At 47.4% G+C, this 15,587-nt stretch overlaps 1 protein-coding gene across 2 annotated transcripts in view; it reads left to right on the top strand.

Moving 5' to 3' along the window:
- LOC146855000 (patatin-like phospholipase domain-containing protein 2) overlaps window positions 1-15,587 on the top strand; it is a 312,239-nt gene that overhangs the window by 104,032 nt on the left and 192,620 nt on the right. For both annotated transcript variants that reach the window (XM_085652465.1, XM_085652464.1), the window contains exon 3: window positions 6,646-6,711. In XM_085652465.1, coding sequence (XP_085508591.1) covers window positions 6,646-6,711 — 66 coding nt within the window. The remainder of the gene's footprint in view (window positions 1-6,645; window positions 6,712-15,587) is intronic.

Genomic DNA, 15,587 nt, shown 5'->3' with positions numbered 1-15,587 from the left:
TGGAGAGAAGTTGTCTCTTAACTGGCATCCTTATTGTCACGTGATCCTGTCTTGCATGCTTCTTTTTCATACAGGGTCTTGTACAGGATCAGGAGTCACACGCGGTACAAAATCTGTTTAGTTCTAAATGTAAAGGGTATGAGTAGCAAGTTTTTTTTTTTTTTTTTTTTCTTTTTTCTGTGACTTCTTTAAAGAATTTCCTCCTTGGTGGTTCGGTGATCCTACTATCATCTGTATACTTTCTCACTTTGTTTTCACCATCCATTAAATAGGACTTTCTCAAACCCGGACATCCATAGTTTGATCAGGCTGCTTAAACTACCCTTTCATCACTTAAGTTCAGTAATTTAGTCTCGTGATTTTTCGAGTAGAGCTGTCCTCCTAACCTTCCCTCTTCCTCATCCCAAGAAGGTATTTTAACTTTCTTTTTCTTTTCTTTATTGCTCACCTGCTTCTATTGCATAACAGGTCTCCTGATATATCATCGTCCGGGACCGGCCAGGGCTTTTTTAAACGCCCTTGTGGTTTTTCTTCCCTCCTTTGTCATTCGTTATTCAACTTTTATTGTATTAGGGGAACCTCAACCTACATCTGGAATATTACCAATGCCCTGCAATATCGTCTTTTGTGAAGGACCTTGGGGCTCTGGAGTTGTCTGTTCGTCAAATGTCCCACGCATATTGAGGGGCGTACTCTAGACCCCATTTTTGCGAACAGCAATTTTATAAAAGTTACTCCCCCCGACTATGGTGGCTTGGTCTGATCATTATATCGTCCCTTTCTAAATCAATGACCCTTAAGCTACATTAGGCCTTCCTCAAAAAACAAAACTGCTTCTGGTAAAAAAAATACGCAAATGTTCACTAGTTACCCCAGAGGATTTTACCGCCAAATTGGCTAGAAGAAACAATTCTATACTAGATACATGCCCTCAGACTGCCAGCAAACAAATATCCTCTTTGATAAGTGGGGCGCTGAAAACTCCTCTGAAGACCGGAAATACCACATGGCATAATTCAACGGCCAAGTGGTTTGCTCAAGAACCTCTGGATCAAAAACAGGGACTGTAAAAGGTTAGAACGCCTCTGGAGAAAAGGCTGGAGGACAAAGTTACCTATCTAAAAGCACTAAATAATTATCACAAACAGATTTAAAAAAGCGCACAAAATTCTATACGCTCAAAATTGAAGTTTCGAAAGGGTCATCCAGAGATCTTTCAGATTGTTAAAAACCTCTCCTCTCTTGAACGAGTCACTGCCTCCATTCCGTCCTCTACAGACCAATGCAATTTAGTGGCCCATTACTTTTCTAGAAAGATTGATACAATCTATGGCTCCTTTCCTGAAACTAGCAGGAACTTTTAAGTTTACTCCCCCAGAGAACACACTTCCACCTGAAAGTCTGTTTAGTCTTAAAAAGACAACACTTTTGGAGACTCTGGGTCTTCTTTCTGTGGTGAAATCGGGTTTCCCCACTGACCCTATGCCCCCAAATATGTTGTCACGCAGAGGAAAGGTTCTAGTCACCGTTGTTTGCAATCTTCTCAATCTGTCATTTACCACAGGTGTAGCCCCAAAAGACTGGAAGCACGCAATGGGGGTCCCTCTACTTAAGAAACCATCACTGGATCCCACCCTCCAAGAAAACCTGAGACCCATCTCCCTCTTTTCGTTAAAATGGCAGAGAATGTCTTAATTTTCATTTAACAAAGTACATTGAAGAAAAGCTGTTACATGAGACTCAGTCATGATTTAGATCCATGTACAGTATGGCATAGGCTCTACTTTTAGCGCCCGAATCTCTGAGAATGACTGCAGATGAGGGCAAGACAGCAGCCTTGATCCTATTGGATTTAAGTGCCGCGTTTGATACAGTTTCCCATTGACTTCTTTTGAAACTATTTTTTTACAAGATCGTTCCTTCCAAGTATGAGATTCGCCCCCTGTGGCAAGGAATGCCTCCGGGGTCGGCTCTGAGTCCAATACTGTTTAATGTGTACATGCTCCCACTGACAGCTTTTGTGGAGAAACACGTGGTACAGATGGTATCACATGCGGATGGCACTCAACTAATCATCACTCTGACCCAGTACGAACCTAAGGCAGCTCCTAAATTTAGAGCAAGCCTGGTGGACCTTGCAATATGGATGACTTTCAGCTGTTTGCAATTAAACACAGGAAAAACTGATATCCTTGTGGATGGGGAAACAACCGTCCATTTGGTCCTTGGTGTGGTGGCCCCCGAAATTACAACAGGTTCCGGTCCCCAACCTAAAATAAAAAAATTGGGGACTTTGGTTTGACTCTGCGCTGACCTTATACCACCAGATTTCTATGCTGCCTGGCACTTGCTTTGGTATCCTGAGGATACTTCGCAACATCCTAGAATTGCTGCCAGAGTCAGCCAAGAAAACAGTTATGCAAGTGCTGATAGTATATCGCATGGATTACTGTAATGTTCTGTATCTTGGGGTTTCCCAGTGCAGGTTAAGAATAATGCAGAGTGCAGAATTCCGCAGCCCGCATGCTGTTGAAAATCCCAAGACATTCCTCCTTGGGCTTTGCCCTAAGAAAGCTACACTTGCTCCCTATGCAGAACAGAGTGGCTTTTAAAGCCTTATGTATGTGTCACAGAATCCTAAATGGCAAAGGCCCACGTTTCCTGTTTGCTTAATTTAACCTTACCGGCCTACACGGAATCTTAGATCATCGGGCACTGCTAAAGTGAGGATTTCCAAAGTCTGTCTGCTGGCAGCTAAAATGTGAAATCCCCTTTCCATGGATTTCAGGATGCAGCTATCTGAAGGGCTGTTTCGTAGGGTTTTCAAAACAGTTCAGGCAATCCACAAGCATGGAGTTATAATGGTCTGTGTGCTTGTTAGAACTGGGGGTCTCTAGTTGGCAGAGGTAGGTACCTTTGACCAAATAGGGACCCTTGCTTCTAAGTCAGGGAAATGGGATTACACTACTGGATAACCCCTGCTCACCCCCTTGGTAGCTTGGCACGAGCAGACAGGCTTATCTCCGAGGCAGTGTGTTAAGCATTTGTGAACACATACAATAATACAGTGACAACACTACAGATGGACACCACACAGGTTTTATAAAAATAAGTATTCTTTATATAGGCTTAACACAAGACCACAAACGACAAAAGTCCACAATACTGTACTTTAAATTGGTTTCAAGATGGTAGCATTAACTTTGTTCAAGTTGTTGGTAAATGCGACACAGTTCTCACCAAAGTACCTGGATGCGTAATGCAAAATAAACAAAAGGCTCGCAGCGTTGGTTCCTTGCTTCGGGGGAGATGATGCGTCGCGCCTCAATGCTTGCGCAGAGTAGGGGATGCATCTTGATCCTTACCGGAGAGGAGGTGATGCGTAGATTCTCGTGCTGCAGCCCGGTTGCGATGCGGCAAGATGGCGTCTCAATGCGACGATCCGATGTGATAAGATGGCGCCCTTGATGCAACAACGTTGAAACGATTTGACACACCCTGGCAGCCTTGCGGCAACTCTGTACTTTGGAGCCGCGACAGGCCCTGCGACACGCTTCTCTGATGATGCGACAGCGACCCTCACGGTTGCGACACGCTTCTCTGGTGATGCGACAGCAGACCGCTGCGACGAAAGCACGCTTCTGGGAGATGCGACGGCATGCTTCTCTGGCGATGCGATGACTACAGCTGCGGCGGCAACATGCTTCTTCTCGTTGCGTCGCGCTCCCAGCGACACGCAGGCTTCTGCAGATAGAATTCCCGGTAAGGAAATTCAGAGGGGAGCTAGTGGTGAAGTCTGTTGTCCCTGAGACTTCAGCAGGAGGCAAGCACAAGTACAAGCCCTTGGAGAAATATTCTGCAAGATGATGAAAGTTCTGTAAAAGTTCCTTCTCCTCTCCTTGGCAATGAAGACACCACTGCAGGCCAACCCAACAACACAGCACACTGGCAGGGGGGCAGTCCAACTCCTACAGCTTCCTTTGGTTTTTCTCCTTGGCAGAGGTTTCTTCTTATTGTTCCAGAAGTGATCTAAAGTCTTGGGGTCTGGGTCCCCATATTTATACTACTTTTCTCTTTGTTCTCGGAAGGCAGAGAGGCCTTTGCCTAGTCCTAACCAGTTCTAATCAGTCCTGAAGCACTTTGTTGACAAGACTCCTTCTTTCCTTTCACAGTGCAGGCTAGGGACATCAGACGCACCACAGGAGGTGGAGCCAGCATTGTGGAGGGAAGGCAGAGCCCTATTCAGGTCCCAGGTGCAGCTCCTCCCACCCATCTACATGCAGATCTCTATTCAGCCCTGTGCTGACTCACCCTGTCTTCTGGAATCCCCCAGCCCCTGTCACTCACAGAACCAGACCCACAATACACAACCTAGCAGAGGCAGGCTTGGACAGTTAAGCAAGAAAATACCTACTTTCTAAAAGTTATATTTTCAAACACAGAATGTTCAAACCAACTTCACTAAAATATGTATTTTATCATTCTGAGTGCAGGCGTACTAAACTCTAATTTCTACAATGTTCCCTGAGTCAGTTAGCATTATAAGATGTAATAATCAAACTGCCCATTCTGGCCTATGGGGAACAGGTAGCCTTGCAATAGTGAAAAACGAAAATGGCTGTAATGCACTATTAGGACATGCCACACACACCAGGGCATGTCCTACCTTATACTTACAATGCACCCTGCCCTTGCGCCTACCATAGGGTTGTCTGATATGAAGAAAAGGGAAGGTTTGGGGACTGGCAAGTGGCTGCACTTAGCCAGTCAACATGGCTGTCAGAGACTGCACACAAGCTCTGCCTTGGCAGGCCTGAGACACACTTTAGAAGCTGCTTCTGTGGGTGGCACAACCAGTGCTGCAAGCCCACCAGCAGCATTTGATTTACAAGCCCTGGGCACACATGGTGCACTGTACTAGGGTCTGACAAGTAAATCAAATAACCCAATCATGGAGTCACTAATCAATACGTCAATTTACCATTAGGGAGAGCATATGCACTTTAGAACTGATCAGCAGTGTTAAAGTGCCCAGAGTCCTAAACCAACACAAACGGGTCAGAGAAAATATAGGAGGAAGGCAAAAAGTTCAAGGATGACTCTGCAAAAAGGGCCAAGTCCAACAGTGCTGTTATATCTCTTATGAAAGGTAAAGAGAAAACCTAGCGTGGGGACACTCCGGGAGGAGTAACCAGGCGCTTTATAAATAAACAATTACCATAACATTACCATAACTTCTTCAGATAATCCTACATTTATCTGTTCTATTTCCCAAAGGCGTACCAAAAAAATCTTCATAGACATGAAATCTTCTTTTCATATTTTGGGCCTTGAAGAAACAATATTCCGTCCTTATCTTGCCATTACAATAAATACAGTTCTTGAGATTTGCTTGTCAGGGTTTCACTGGGAAAGGTGATTTACTTGCCATTTAGTCATGCAGTCTTCTCCCCGTACCACCGACTAGATTTTACATTCATATAACTCTCAAGAGATCACTACAAACTGTCTCTACTCCTCATCCTTCCAATTTTGTGACCTACAAGACCTTTAAGGTAAGACACCCATTTAAGTTGGAAACATCCTTTTCCAGCAATAAAAGGGAGATTTTGATATAAATAAACATTTCTCCCCTCATGAAAGATTCAATTAAACCCACCCTAATTTAGCCTTACAAATGACCATCCTCAATCTCTGGTTGAGCATTCCTCTTTTTTCAGCAGGAGACTCTCACAGTTCTAAATCTCACCAAAACTGTGTTGTCTGTTACAAAACGTATAGTCCACTCATTATTTCTGGTAGGATCCTTCTGACATGAGGTAACTGACTTAATGGCCACTAGAATGATCCAAATCTACCATAGTATACCACTGTTGACAATGTTCAGACATTAATATAGATGTATGGGCATCACGACTGAATTGAAACCAATGGTTTAATCGGTCTCATTGCTTGATCTCAGACCCACTGCATTGCCGAAAGGGCATGGGGGAGTCCCTGGTTTTTGCTCAACTAACACTCCAGTCCGTCGAGAGGTAAGATTCTGGTATCCCTGTGTAATAAAGAAGCTAATGACCAGGTTATGTGGGTTTGGCCATACACTAGTGGAGAATGCTTCGATGCTCATATCATCTACCTACACCTCTCAGGTGGTCACGCACCCATAAGTGTATATCTCTCAACACAATTGTGCAGGTAAATGTCAACAAGAGTGTTTACCTCATGCATTTTGGAAATTAAATTGCTTCTCTGGGCATGCTAAACTCCAAAGTAAATGACTGAACCAAAATATTTGTCATGGTACAGCAAAAAGCCAAATAAGATGATTCTACGACCAGGGTAGGCGTAGCAACTCAACCAGATTTAATTCTTTTCTTATGCCTGCCCCTGCCAAAGTTGTTGATTTCAGATGTTTTGTAAGTTTCAGTTATAAATATTAAATTGTTTACCTATTAGAAATTAGCCAAGCAGGACTTCGAAGCCCTTTCATATATGCTACAGTAAATAACGTTTTGTTTTCAAGAGAACTGAGTCAAGATGTGTTTTGATTTTGGGGATATAATCTATTGTTCTGTCGATTTAATGTTATTTGCAGAAATAGCCTTGTCAGACTCACGTTTTCTTATGATTTTTGTGTCTCCACAGGCTTTAGTTTGTAGCTCATTCGTCCCTATATACTGCGGGCTAATTCCCCCTTCCTTTAGAGGCGTGGTAAGTATTGCCTTGATGATATTCTATATTTCTTTCAGTCAATACAGTGCCTGTAGATTTTTCTTTTTTTTAATGCGATATGACGATGCAGCATATTACCGTGTACAGCAAGCACCAATACAGTAATCGTATGGGTCTTTCTATGCCATACAAGAGGAGGCTTTTGTAAACCTGGGTATATCTCGGGCAAAACCAGGCTTCATTAAACCATACACAAAAGAGAACAACTTAGTAACTAATTATCATATTTTGGTAGCATGCAGCGTACACGTCTTTACTTTTGATCTGATTGGGGATAGTTAAAAAAAAATGCATACCAATTCTATGGTGTAATTTTGGACAAATAACATAAAAATTAATCTAGTGATATTAAGCAGTTTTTTGATATAAGGAGTCTTGGATGGAAAGGAAATTAACGTAAATCCTTGGAAAAGTATCTAGAGGACAGGGTCCTAGTTTTTCAGTATACGGAATGTTGAGCCAGTCTAATCCCTGCTCAGACACTACGCATATCAGATGATTATAGTAGTACTTGGACATTCTGATGCAAAATTCTGGTGCAATACGTACCAGATCAGAGTTGCAAATGAGGCCACTGTAAACAGCCATGTGGGTTGCTCGGAGGATCCAGGCTGGTTGGTGTTCCCAAACATTTATTGTAAAACGAGTGCGCCAACTCACACCGGACTTTTAAAGCGGCAGGAATTCTCTGCATGTCCAACAATTCTAGCATCGAAGAATGGACTTCTGACTCTGCTTCACTGGCACCCAGAAGTTCTGCGAAGTGGAATGCCTACAAGTGGGGTACTTCTGACAGCAAGCAAAAGCTGATCATGTGATATGGTGAAACTGTAGGCTGACCCTATAGATGGTATTTGGATAAGACCTTGATTCTTTCTGCATAGCTCCTGCCGTGGTCCTGTGATCTCACCAAGAGTCCTGAACTGTAGCATGGTGCTCTTCTCATAGGAGCTCAATAGTCTTGGTTAGCCTTCTTAGGCCCACAATCCTTATGGGGCAAGTAGAAAGTTAGGATAGCTGCATGCCCTAAACCCATAGAGCCACACAATAATTATCATTATTAGTCTTCTTTTAGCTGTAATGGTGTGTCTAAATGTATGACTGTAGTTGCCCTTTCTGCTGACAGAATGGTGTCCTTTACTTTTACCTTGCGTGCTCAAACTGGTTTGTATGAATCCATCTGAGTTATGTACTTTTACTGTTCTTTTGTAAAAGAAAATTGTGGTGGATATGCTTTACCTACTAGAATGCCCATTATGCTATTTTGGATCGTAATTGTCCATTAAACTAGTTTAAATGTGGTATTTCACTGCTTTGCATGCAGCCGCCGCGTTGGAGCTCTATGGAGTCTGTGGCTGATCACTTCTGCTGGATAGTGAATACAGTGCACGAGTAACCACGGCCATCTTCTGACAGTGAATGTAGCTGACCAATCTTCTCATAGCAGTGTTCACATACTGGCAGCTATACTCATCAGGCATTCACACTTTGCTCTGTTCTTGCACTTCCGTATTATCTTATGCAGTATTTCACTGATTTAGTACTTGTGAGAACCAAACCGTGGCTAAGTTTGCCATAATACGCAGAAATAACAAAGCTACAATGCTCCCAGTGTCCTTTGCATCACCCTTGTGATGCATTCTTGCACTTTACTGAGAGATGGTTGGAACTGGGAAGGAGGGTGTATCTGGAGCAGGGAGGTCGTGGGGTTGTAGCCAGTATGGGTGACCTGCTTCTAACCTAGGGTGATCTGGTAGTTTCCGTGCAAATCATGCAGTCATTTCCGTTCTCGAGTTGACTAGTTCAAGTAAAGAAGTCAATCGCAAGTCATCTATTGCCAGTTAAATAGTTTCCTTTTTAGGTCTCGCTAGCGTAGGCTGCGCACATGCGCAGTCTTGCTGGCGAGGTTTAACCCCTTCCATGCTCATGACGGAACGGTTCCGTCATGAGCCACGGTTGAGCTGTGCTCATGACGGAACCGTTCCGTCATGAGCCCGCCCGCGCTCGAACCCTTCAGCACCGCGGCGGAATTCGCCCAGCGCTGAAGGGGTTAATGATATGGGGTATTTTCTGTAAGGGGTATTAAGCCCCGCCCCTCTTTTCTATTGGCTGGCATCACCGTTTATGCTAAACGGTGGCCAGCCATTGGAAAAGAGCTGAGGGTGATGTAGTTACTAGACTTTCTGAGCCGTCCCATTTGGACGGGCTCGTCTGCCTTCCTTGTGTCGCAAAAGGTTTCTTATCTTTATGGGGCCAAACACATGGCCCCATAAAGACAAGAAACCTTTTAGCAGGCGAGGCCGTCCAAGTGGGATGGCAGAAAAAGCCGAGCAAATACTTCATGGCGAGCGCTTGTTTTGTTGGCTGTGCCAGTGCTTGGAATTTACGCAATATAGTGTCACGTGGAAACATAATTTCACAGATGGGACACTGAACCCTTAAACGTCAACCACAAGCGAACTTGGCAACAGCTACGCTCACAAAAATAAAGTTTAAAGAGTTAATATTTGTCAAGGGCAGGGGTAGGTATAAAATGCCGGTACAGTTCTTGGGGACTTTCGAACGCCAAAGTATGTGTCCCTTTGCCGGGCAAAAATAAAAAGCGCTTTTGGAGCAGTTTATCCACCGCCTCCTTCAATCTCTAGGTAACTCTTTACAATAGAGCTTTCCGCCAGCAGTCAGACACGCATTCAATACACAGAGATTGCTTTCCACAGATGGCAGGCTGGGACAGGGTTGGACTGTGTCTGTCAGCCAGCCACGGCTCAACTGCCTACAGTGGGACGATACAACACACTGGAATGTTGTGAATGGCCGTAGGGGCGTGACTGCTGATCCCGGAATCCTCGTGGAGCGGGAGGCCTTCTCGGATTTTAGCGCGAGAAAAGTGCTCCGCCCTCTGAGGAAGGTTTGGCGCGCTGTATTTTATCGTGTTTCAGTCCTCTGTGGTCGCAGTTGGAGGAAGCTTGAAACTGCAGCAGCTCTGAGACCGACATAAGATGCAACATGGACCCCTTCATGGTGAGTATGCACCAGTTTCCCTACTGAAAGGAACCATATTGTATTGCAATATTTAATCGATCTGCAACTCCCGCAACTTTGAATTGGATTACGTTTCTTCCCATTTTAGATTATCTACTTTTAGTGTGCACAAATCCTAGAACATTCTGCAGCCATTGCTAACCTGCGGCATCCGGGGGGTTTCTACTCACGACACAACTGTTTTTGGGGCTGCTTTTTTGTGTGTTTTTGCAGTGTGTATGATCATGGCACTTTGCAGCCCTCCAAAAACCGAGCCAGCACACCCAGTTCCGTGGTTTATGGGTCGATTCTCGTTTGCAGCACCTGCTTTAATATCCCCGATAAGAAATTACTTTAATGCACTGCGCTCGTATTAATCTCAGCATGAATCAAGGGGCGATGTACACTGCACTAAGCCCTAGTGTGCCACTGTAGTTACTGCACAGGTACCATGTCTGCCGTACATTATGTACAAACAAATTAAGTTTCACACAGTTCAAACTTAAAACATCTATGTCTGCTTAATTCTGAACGCCCAGTGTACAGCGCATGACTTATGCGAGGAGTTTTTTGTGTGTATTTTTTTAGTGCAATTGCCAGATTATCCATTCCTAGTTATTATACTTTTCTTTTATCCAACGTCGATCTTTGGTTATGGAGGGGCAAACTTAAGTCACCGCTTTTTTGGACGTGTGTAATATGGAGTGGCATTACTCAAAGTATACTGTTGCTAGTAGCAGGACTTGTGTTCTTGCCTGGCGTCCCGCAGCTGTAGAAGCAAACCCGCATCCCCTGTGCTATATTCCAATGCACGTACGGCTCGGGTCTCAATCAGTAAAGCGCTGTAGTTTCCCGCGCTGGGTTTAAAGAGCGCGCATTACAACGTGATCAAACAGCGCGCGTAAAGCATTCCCTCTTTCGTTTACATGTTCTTTATCACGCTCCCTACATATTTTGACTTTTTAGGTCTCGTCTGACCTGGCGCATGTGAGGGCTCAAAAAATGCTACCATGGCCAGCCTAGAGCTACAGTGCATGTGCGCGGGCACACGCTTAGGAGCAGAGGCTGGCAAACCTCGTCATGCTCATTAAGTGCCCGCGATCACTTTCACTTTCGTCCGCGATCACTTTCGCGGCGCCCCTTTGTTGTTCTCGTTCAAAGAACATCAAGCATCAAAGAACATGTTGTGTTAATGCTTTGCTGCGCCCGTTTGACTTACAGTGTGCTTTCTCTTTCCACAAACTCTGTTTGTGTTCCTTTATTTTGAGATGCTTTTAGTATTCCTGTTTTGTGACTTTAAGAACGTTAAGGAAATGTTACTGTGAAACTTGAGAACGTTCAGTGTTTTTTTCTGATCGCAGCGGCTGCTTCATGTCCGTTGCACCATTTAGGGAGTCCTTTCGTTGGCACTTTCATGAGGACATGATGAGGAAGCTGGAAACTTTTGGCATATTCTCTTTAAAAGCACAGCATGTTGGCGACTGGTTAATCGATTAGACCTATGTAGCGCTTTAGATCTCAAAGCGCTATGGTGGGTGCAGCAGTTACAACTCATGAAATATGGGGTGCAACTCACAAGGAGGGGGCAGGTTTGAGTGCACATTGGCTGCAATCGAACTCTTAAGATGATGGGCTGTGCATCCATTATCAGCACTCAGTCTTCGCTAAGTGATCTTGTTTGTTTTGTTGTTGTGTTAATGCTTTGCTGCGCCCATTTGACTTACAATCTGCTTTCTCTTTCCACAAACTCTGTTTGTGTTCCTTTATTTTGAGATGCTTTTAGTGTTACTGTCACACACACAACCACACCCACACATACAACCACACATACAACCACACCCACAACCACACACACAACCCCACACGCACAAACCCACACGCACAACCAACCACAACCACGCACAACCACACACACATATAACCACAACCACTACCACACAACCACACACACACAACCACACACACACACAACCACACACACAACCACACACACACAACCACACACACACCACGCACCCGCACACCCACACATAACCACACCCACACACAACCACACCCACACACAACCACACACACCCACACACCCACACCCACCCACACCCACACCACACCCACACCACACTCACACACAACCACACACAACCACACCCACACACAACCACACACTCAACCACATACACACACTCAACCACATACACACACTCAACCACATACACACACTCAACCACATACACACACTCAACCACATACACACACTCAACCACATACACACACTCAACCACATACACACACTCAACCACATACACACACTCAACCACATACACACACTCAACCACATACACACACTCAACCACATACACACACTCAACCACATACACACACTCAACCACATACACACACTCAACCACATACACAACCACACACACAACCACACACACAACCACACACACAACCACACACACAACCACACACACAACCACACACACAACCACACACACAACCACACACACAACCACACACAACCACACACACAACCACACACACAACCACACACCCACACACAACCACACACACAACCACACACACAACCACACACACAACCACACACACAACCACACACACAACCACACACACAACCACACACACAACCACACACACACACAACCACACACACACAACCACACACACACACACAACCACACACACACACACAACCACACACACACACAACCACACACACACACCCACACACACACACACAACCACACACACACACACAACCACACACACACACACAACCACACACACACACACACACACATACACACCAACACATGCAACCACACACCCACCCACACCCAGAACCGCCCCCGCAACCGGACCCGCAACCGCACACACAACGGCACCCGCAACCACCCACACAACCCCACACACACCACATCCAGAACTGCACCCACATCCAGAACTGCACCCACATCCAGAACTGCACCCACATCCAGAACTGCACCCACATCCAGAACTGCACCCACATCCAGAACTGCACCCACACCCAGAACCACCCCCTGAACCGCAACTGCACCCAGAACCGCCCACACAACCACACACAACCTCACACACACCACACCCAGAACCGCACCCACACCCAGAACCGCACCCAGAACCGCACCCACACCTGCACCCACACAACCGCACCCACCCACACAACCGCACCCACCCACACACACACCCACCCACACACGCACCCACCCACACACGCACCCACACACAAGCAACCGCACGCACACACAAGCAACCGCACGCACACACAAGCAACCGCACGCACACACAACCGCACGCACACAACCGCACGCACACAACCGCACGCACACAACCGCACGCACACAACCGCACGCACACAACCGCACACACAACCGCACACACAACCGCACACACAACCGCACACACAACCGCACACACAACCGCACACACAACCGCACACACAACCGCACACACAACCGCACACACAACCGCACACACAACCGCACACACAACCGCACACACAACCGCACACCCATCACCACACCCACCACCACACCCACCCACCCCCACACAACCACCCACACCCACTCTCACACACCCACTCACACACACCCACCCAGCCACACACCCACCCAGCCACCCACCCACCCAGCCACCCACCCGCGCACACACCCACCCGCGCATACACCCACCCGCGCACACACCCACCCGCGCACACACCCACCCGCGCACACACCCACCCGCGCACACACCCACCCGCGCACACACCCACCCGCGCACACACCCACCCGCGCACACACCCACCCGCGCACACACCCACCCGCGCACACACCCAACCGCGCACACACCCAACCGCGCACACACCCAACCGCGCACACACCCAACCGCGCACACACCCAACCGCGCACACACCCAACCGCGCACACACCCAACCGCGCACACACCCAACCGCGCACACACCCAACCGCGCACACACCCAACCGCGCACACACCCAACCGCGCACACACCCAACCGCGCACACACCCAACCGCGCACACACCCAACCGCGCACCCCCCCCACCGCGCACCCCCCCCAACCGCGCACCCCCCCCAACCGCGCACCCCCCCCCAACCGCGCGCACACACACCCAACCACGCGCACACACACCCAACCACGCGCACACACACCCAACCACGCGCACACACACCCAACCACGCGCACACACACCCAACCACGCGCACACACACACCCAACCACGCGCACACACACCCAACCACGCGCACACACACCCAACCACGCGCACACACACCCAACCACGCTCACACACACCCAACCACGCTCACACACACCCAACCACGCTCACACACACCCAACCACGCTCACACACACCCAACCACGCTCACACACACCCAACCACGCTCACACACCCCCAACCACGCGCACACACCCAACCACACAACACCAAGCATTGGCATAGCCATAGGTCTCGCTTTTGGGACCTTATAAGTGTTTAGCCACGCAACAGTTGATGTGGTTGCACCAAGGAAATTGTGCTGCATCACTAAATACTTAGAAGGTCCCAAAAGCTATGCCAATGCTTGTTTTGCTTAAGCATTCCATTCTTCCTGACTGTTAATACCATGGTGGAACCCCAAAACTGGCCATAATCTTCAGTGCACTACACCTGTAAGCATGGAATTGATTTAAATGACCAGTTTGCACCTAAGCAATAGCTCCAATATAGAAACAAAGTATCCTCTCTGATAAAAGGTGCCATGTCTGATTACATGTTCCTGCTTGGCTGGGGGATGCTAAACAATGGTGACAGCCTCCTCTCCGTAGTTAGAAATTAATTCCAGGCCCTATAGTTCTGATCAGAGTACTTGCGTTATTATAGGCACTGATCTGTAAAGATGTAACTGAGATTAGAGTTCTTTGTGGGACCCTAAATTCTATGTTCGAGGCATATGAGCTGCAGATTACACACTGTGCATAGATCGCCATCTGGTGTTGGGCCCGGATGTTTGCAGTTGTTTTTCCTCTTGGAAAGTCTTTGGAAGTCACGAGGTACGTGACCCCTCCTTTGGATCGTATTGCGCATGGTCTTCGGTTCCATCCTCAGATTGTTTTTACCGCCATCGGGCTTGGATGTGTTGTTCACGCTCCGGTTCCGAACAGTTTCCAGTTCTTCTGATCAGCGCGCAATCCTCCCCTTTTGGCGGTATTGTTTAGATCACGATCTCCACACTCGACGTGACTCCCATCGTCCGAAGTCTTCGATTCCGGTCGTCGGGCCTACTTAAGCTCCGGTCCTGGCTGATGGAAAGGACTCCATTCAAGAATTGTCCTCGATGTGGGTCCAAATTTCCCCACACCGATCTCCATGAGGTGTGTAACCTCTGCCTCTCCCCTGAACACGAGGCTCGAGACTGTCCGGCGTGCAAATCCTTCCGGTCCAAGAAGACCATTCGAGACCGAAGGGCGAGGAGAACCATGGCACACTCGTCGACAGCGATCCCAGACGACATCTTCGGAGAAGGCGTCGATGCTCCAGAAGAACAGCACACGGAAGAGGGCCTCGTCAGCGCCTCCAAAGCCGGCGACTCGGATGACGAGGACATCACTCCGGCACAGAGGGCCGTGAGTACTAACATCCACCCACACCATCGACGGCATCGAAAAAGACTTTGGTCGTGCCTAGGCCCGAGGGCGAAGGCGTGACCAAAGACATTGCTTCCCGCACCTCGCCCTCGGGCCCGGTTAAGAAGCCTATCCAGCATTCCGGCGGCTCAGGCTCGAGCCATCCTACCGTCGGTGCCGAGAAACACTCCTCCG

Source organism: Triturus cristatus, chromosome 4_1 (assembly GCF_964204655.1).
Source record: "Triturus cristatus chromosome 4_1, aTriCri1.1, whole genome shotgun sequence".
In the NCBI taxonomy this organism is placed as follows: domain Eukaryota; kingdom Metazoa; phylum Chordata; class Amphibia; order Caudata; family Salamandridae; genus Triturus; species Triturus cristatus.
Note: the sequence above shows the minus strand (reverse complement) of the source record. Positions and strands in the feature narration are given on the sequence as shown.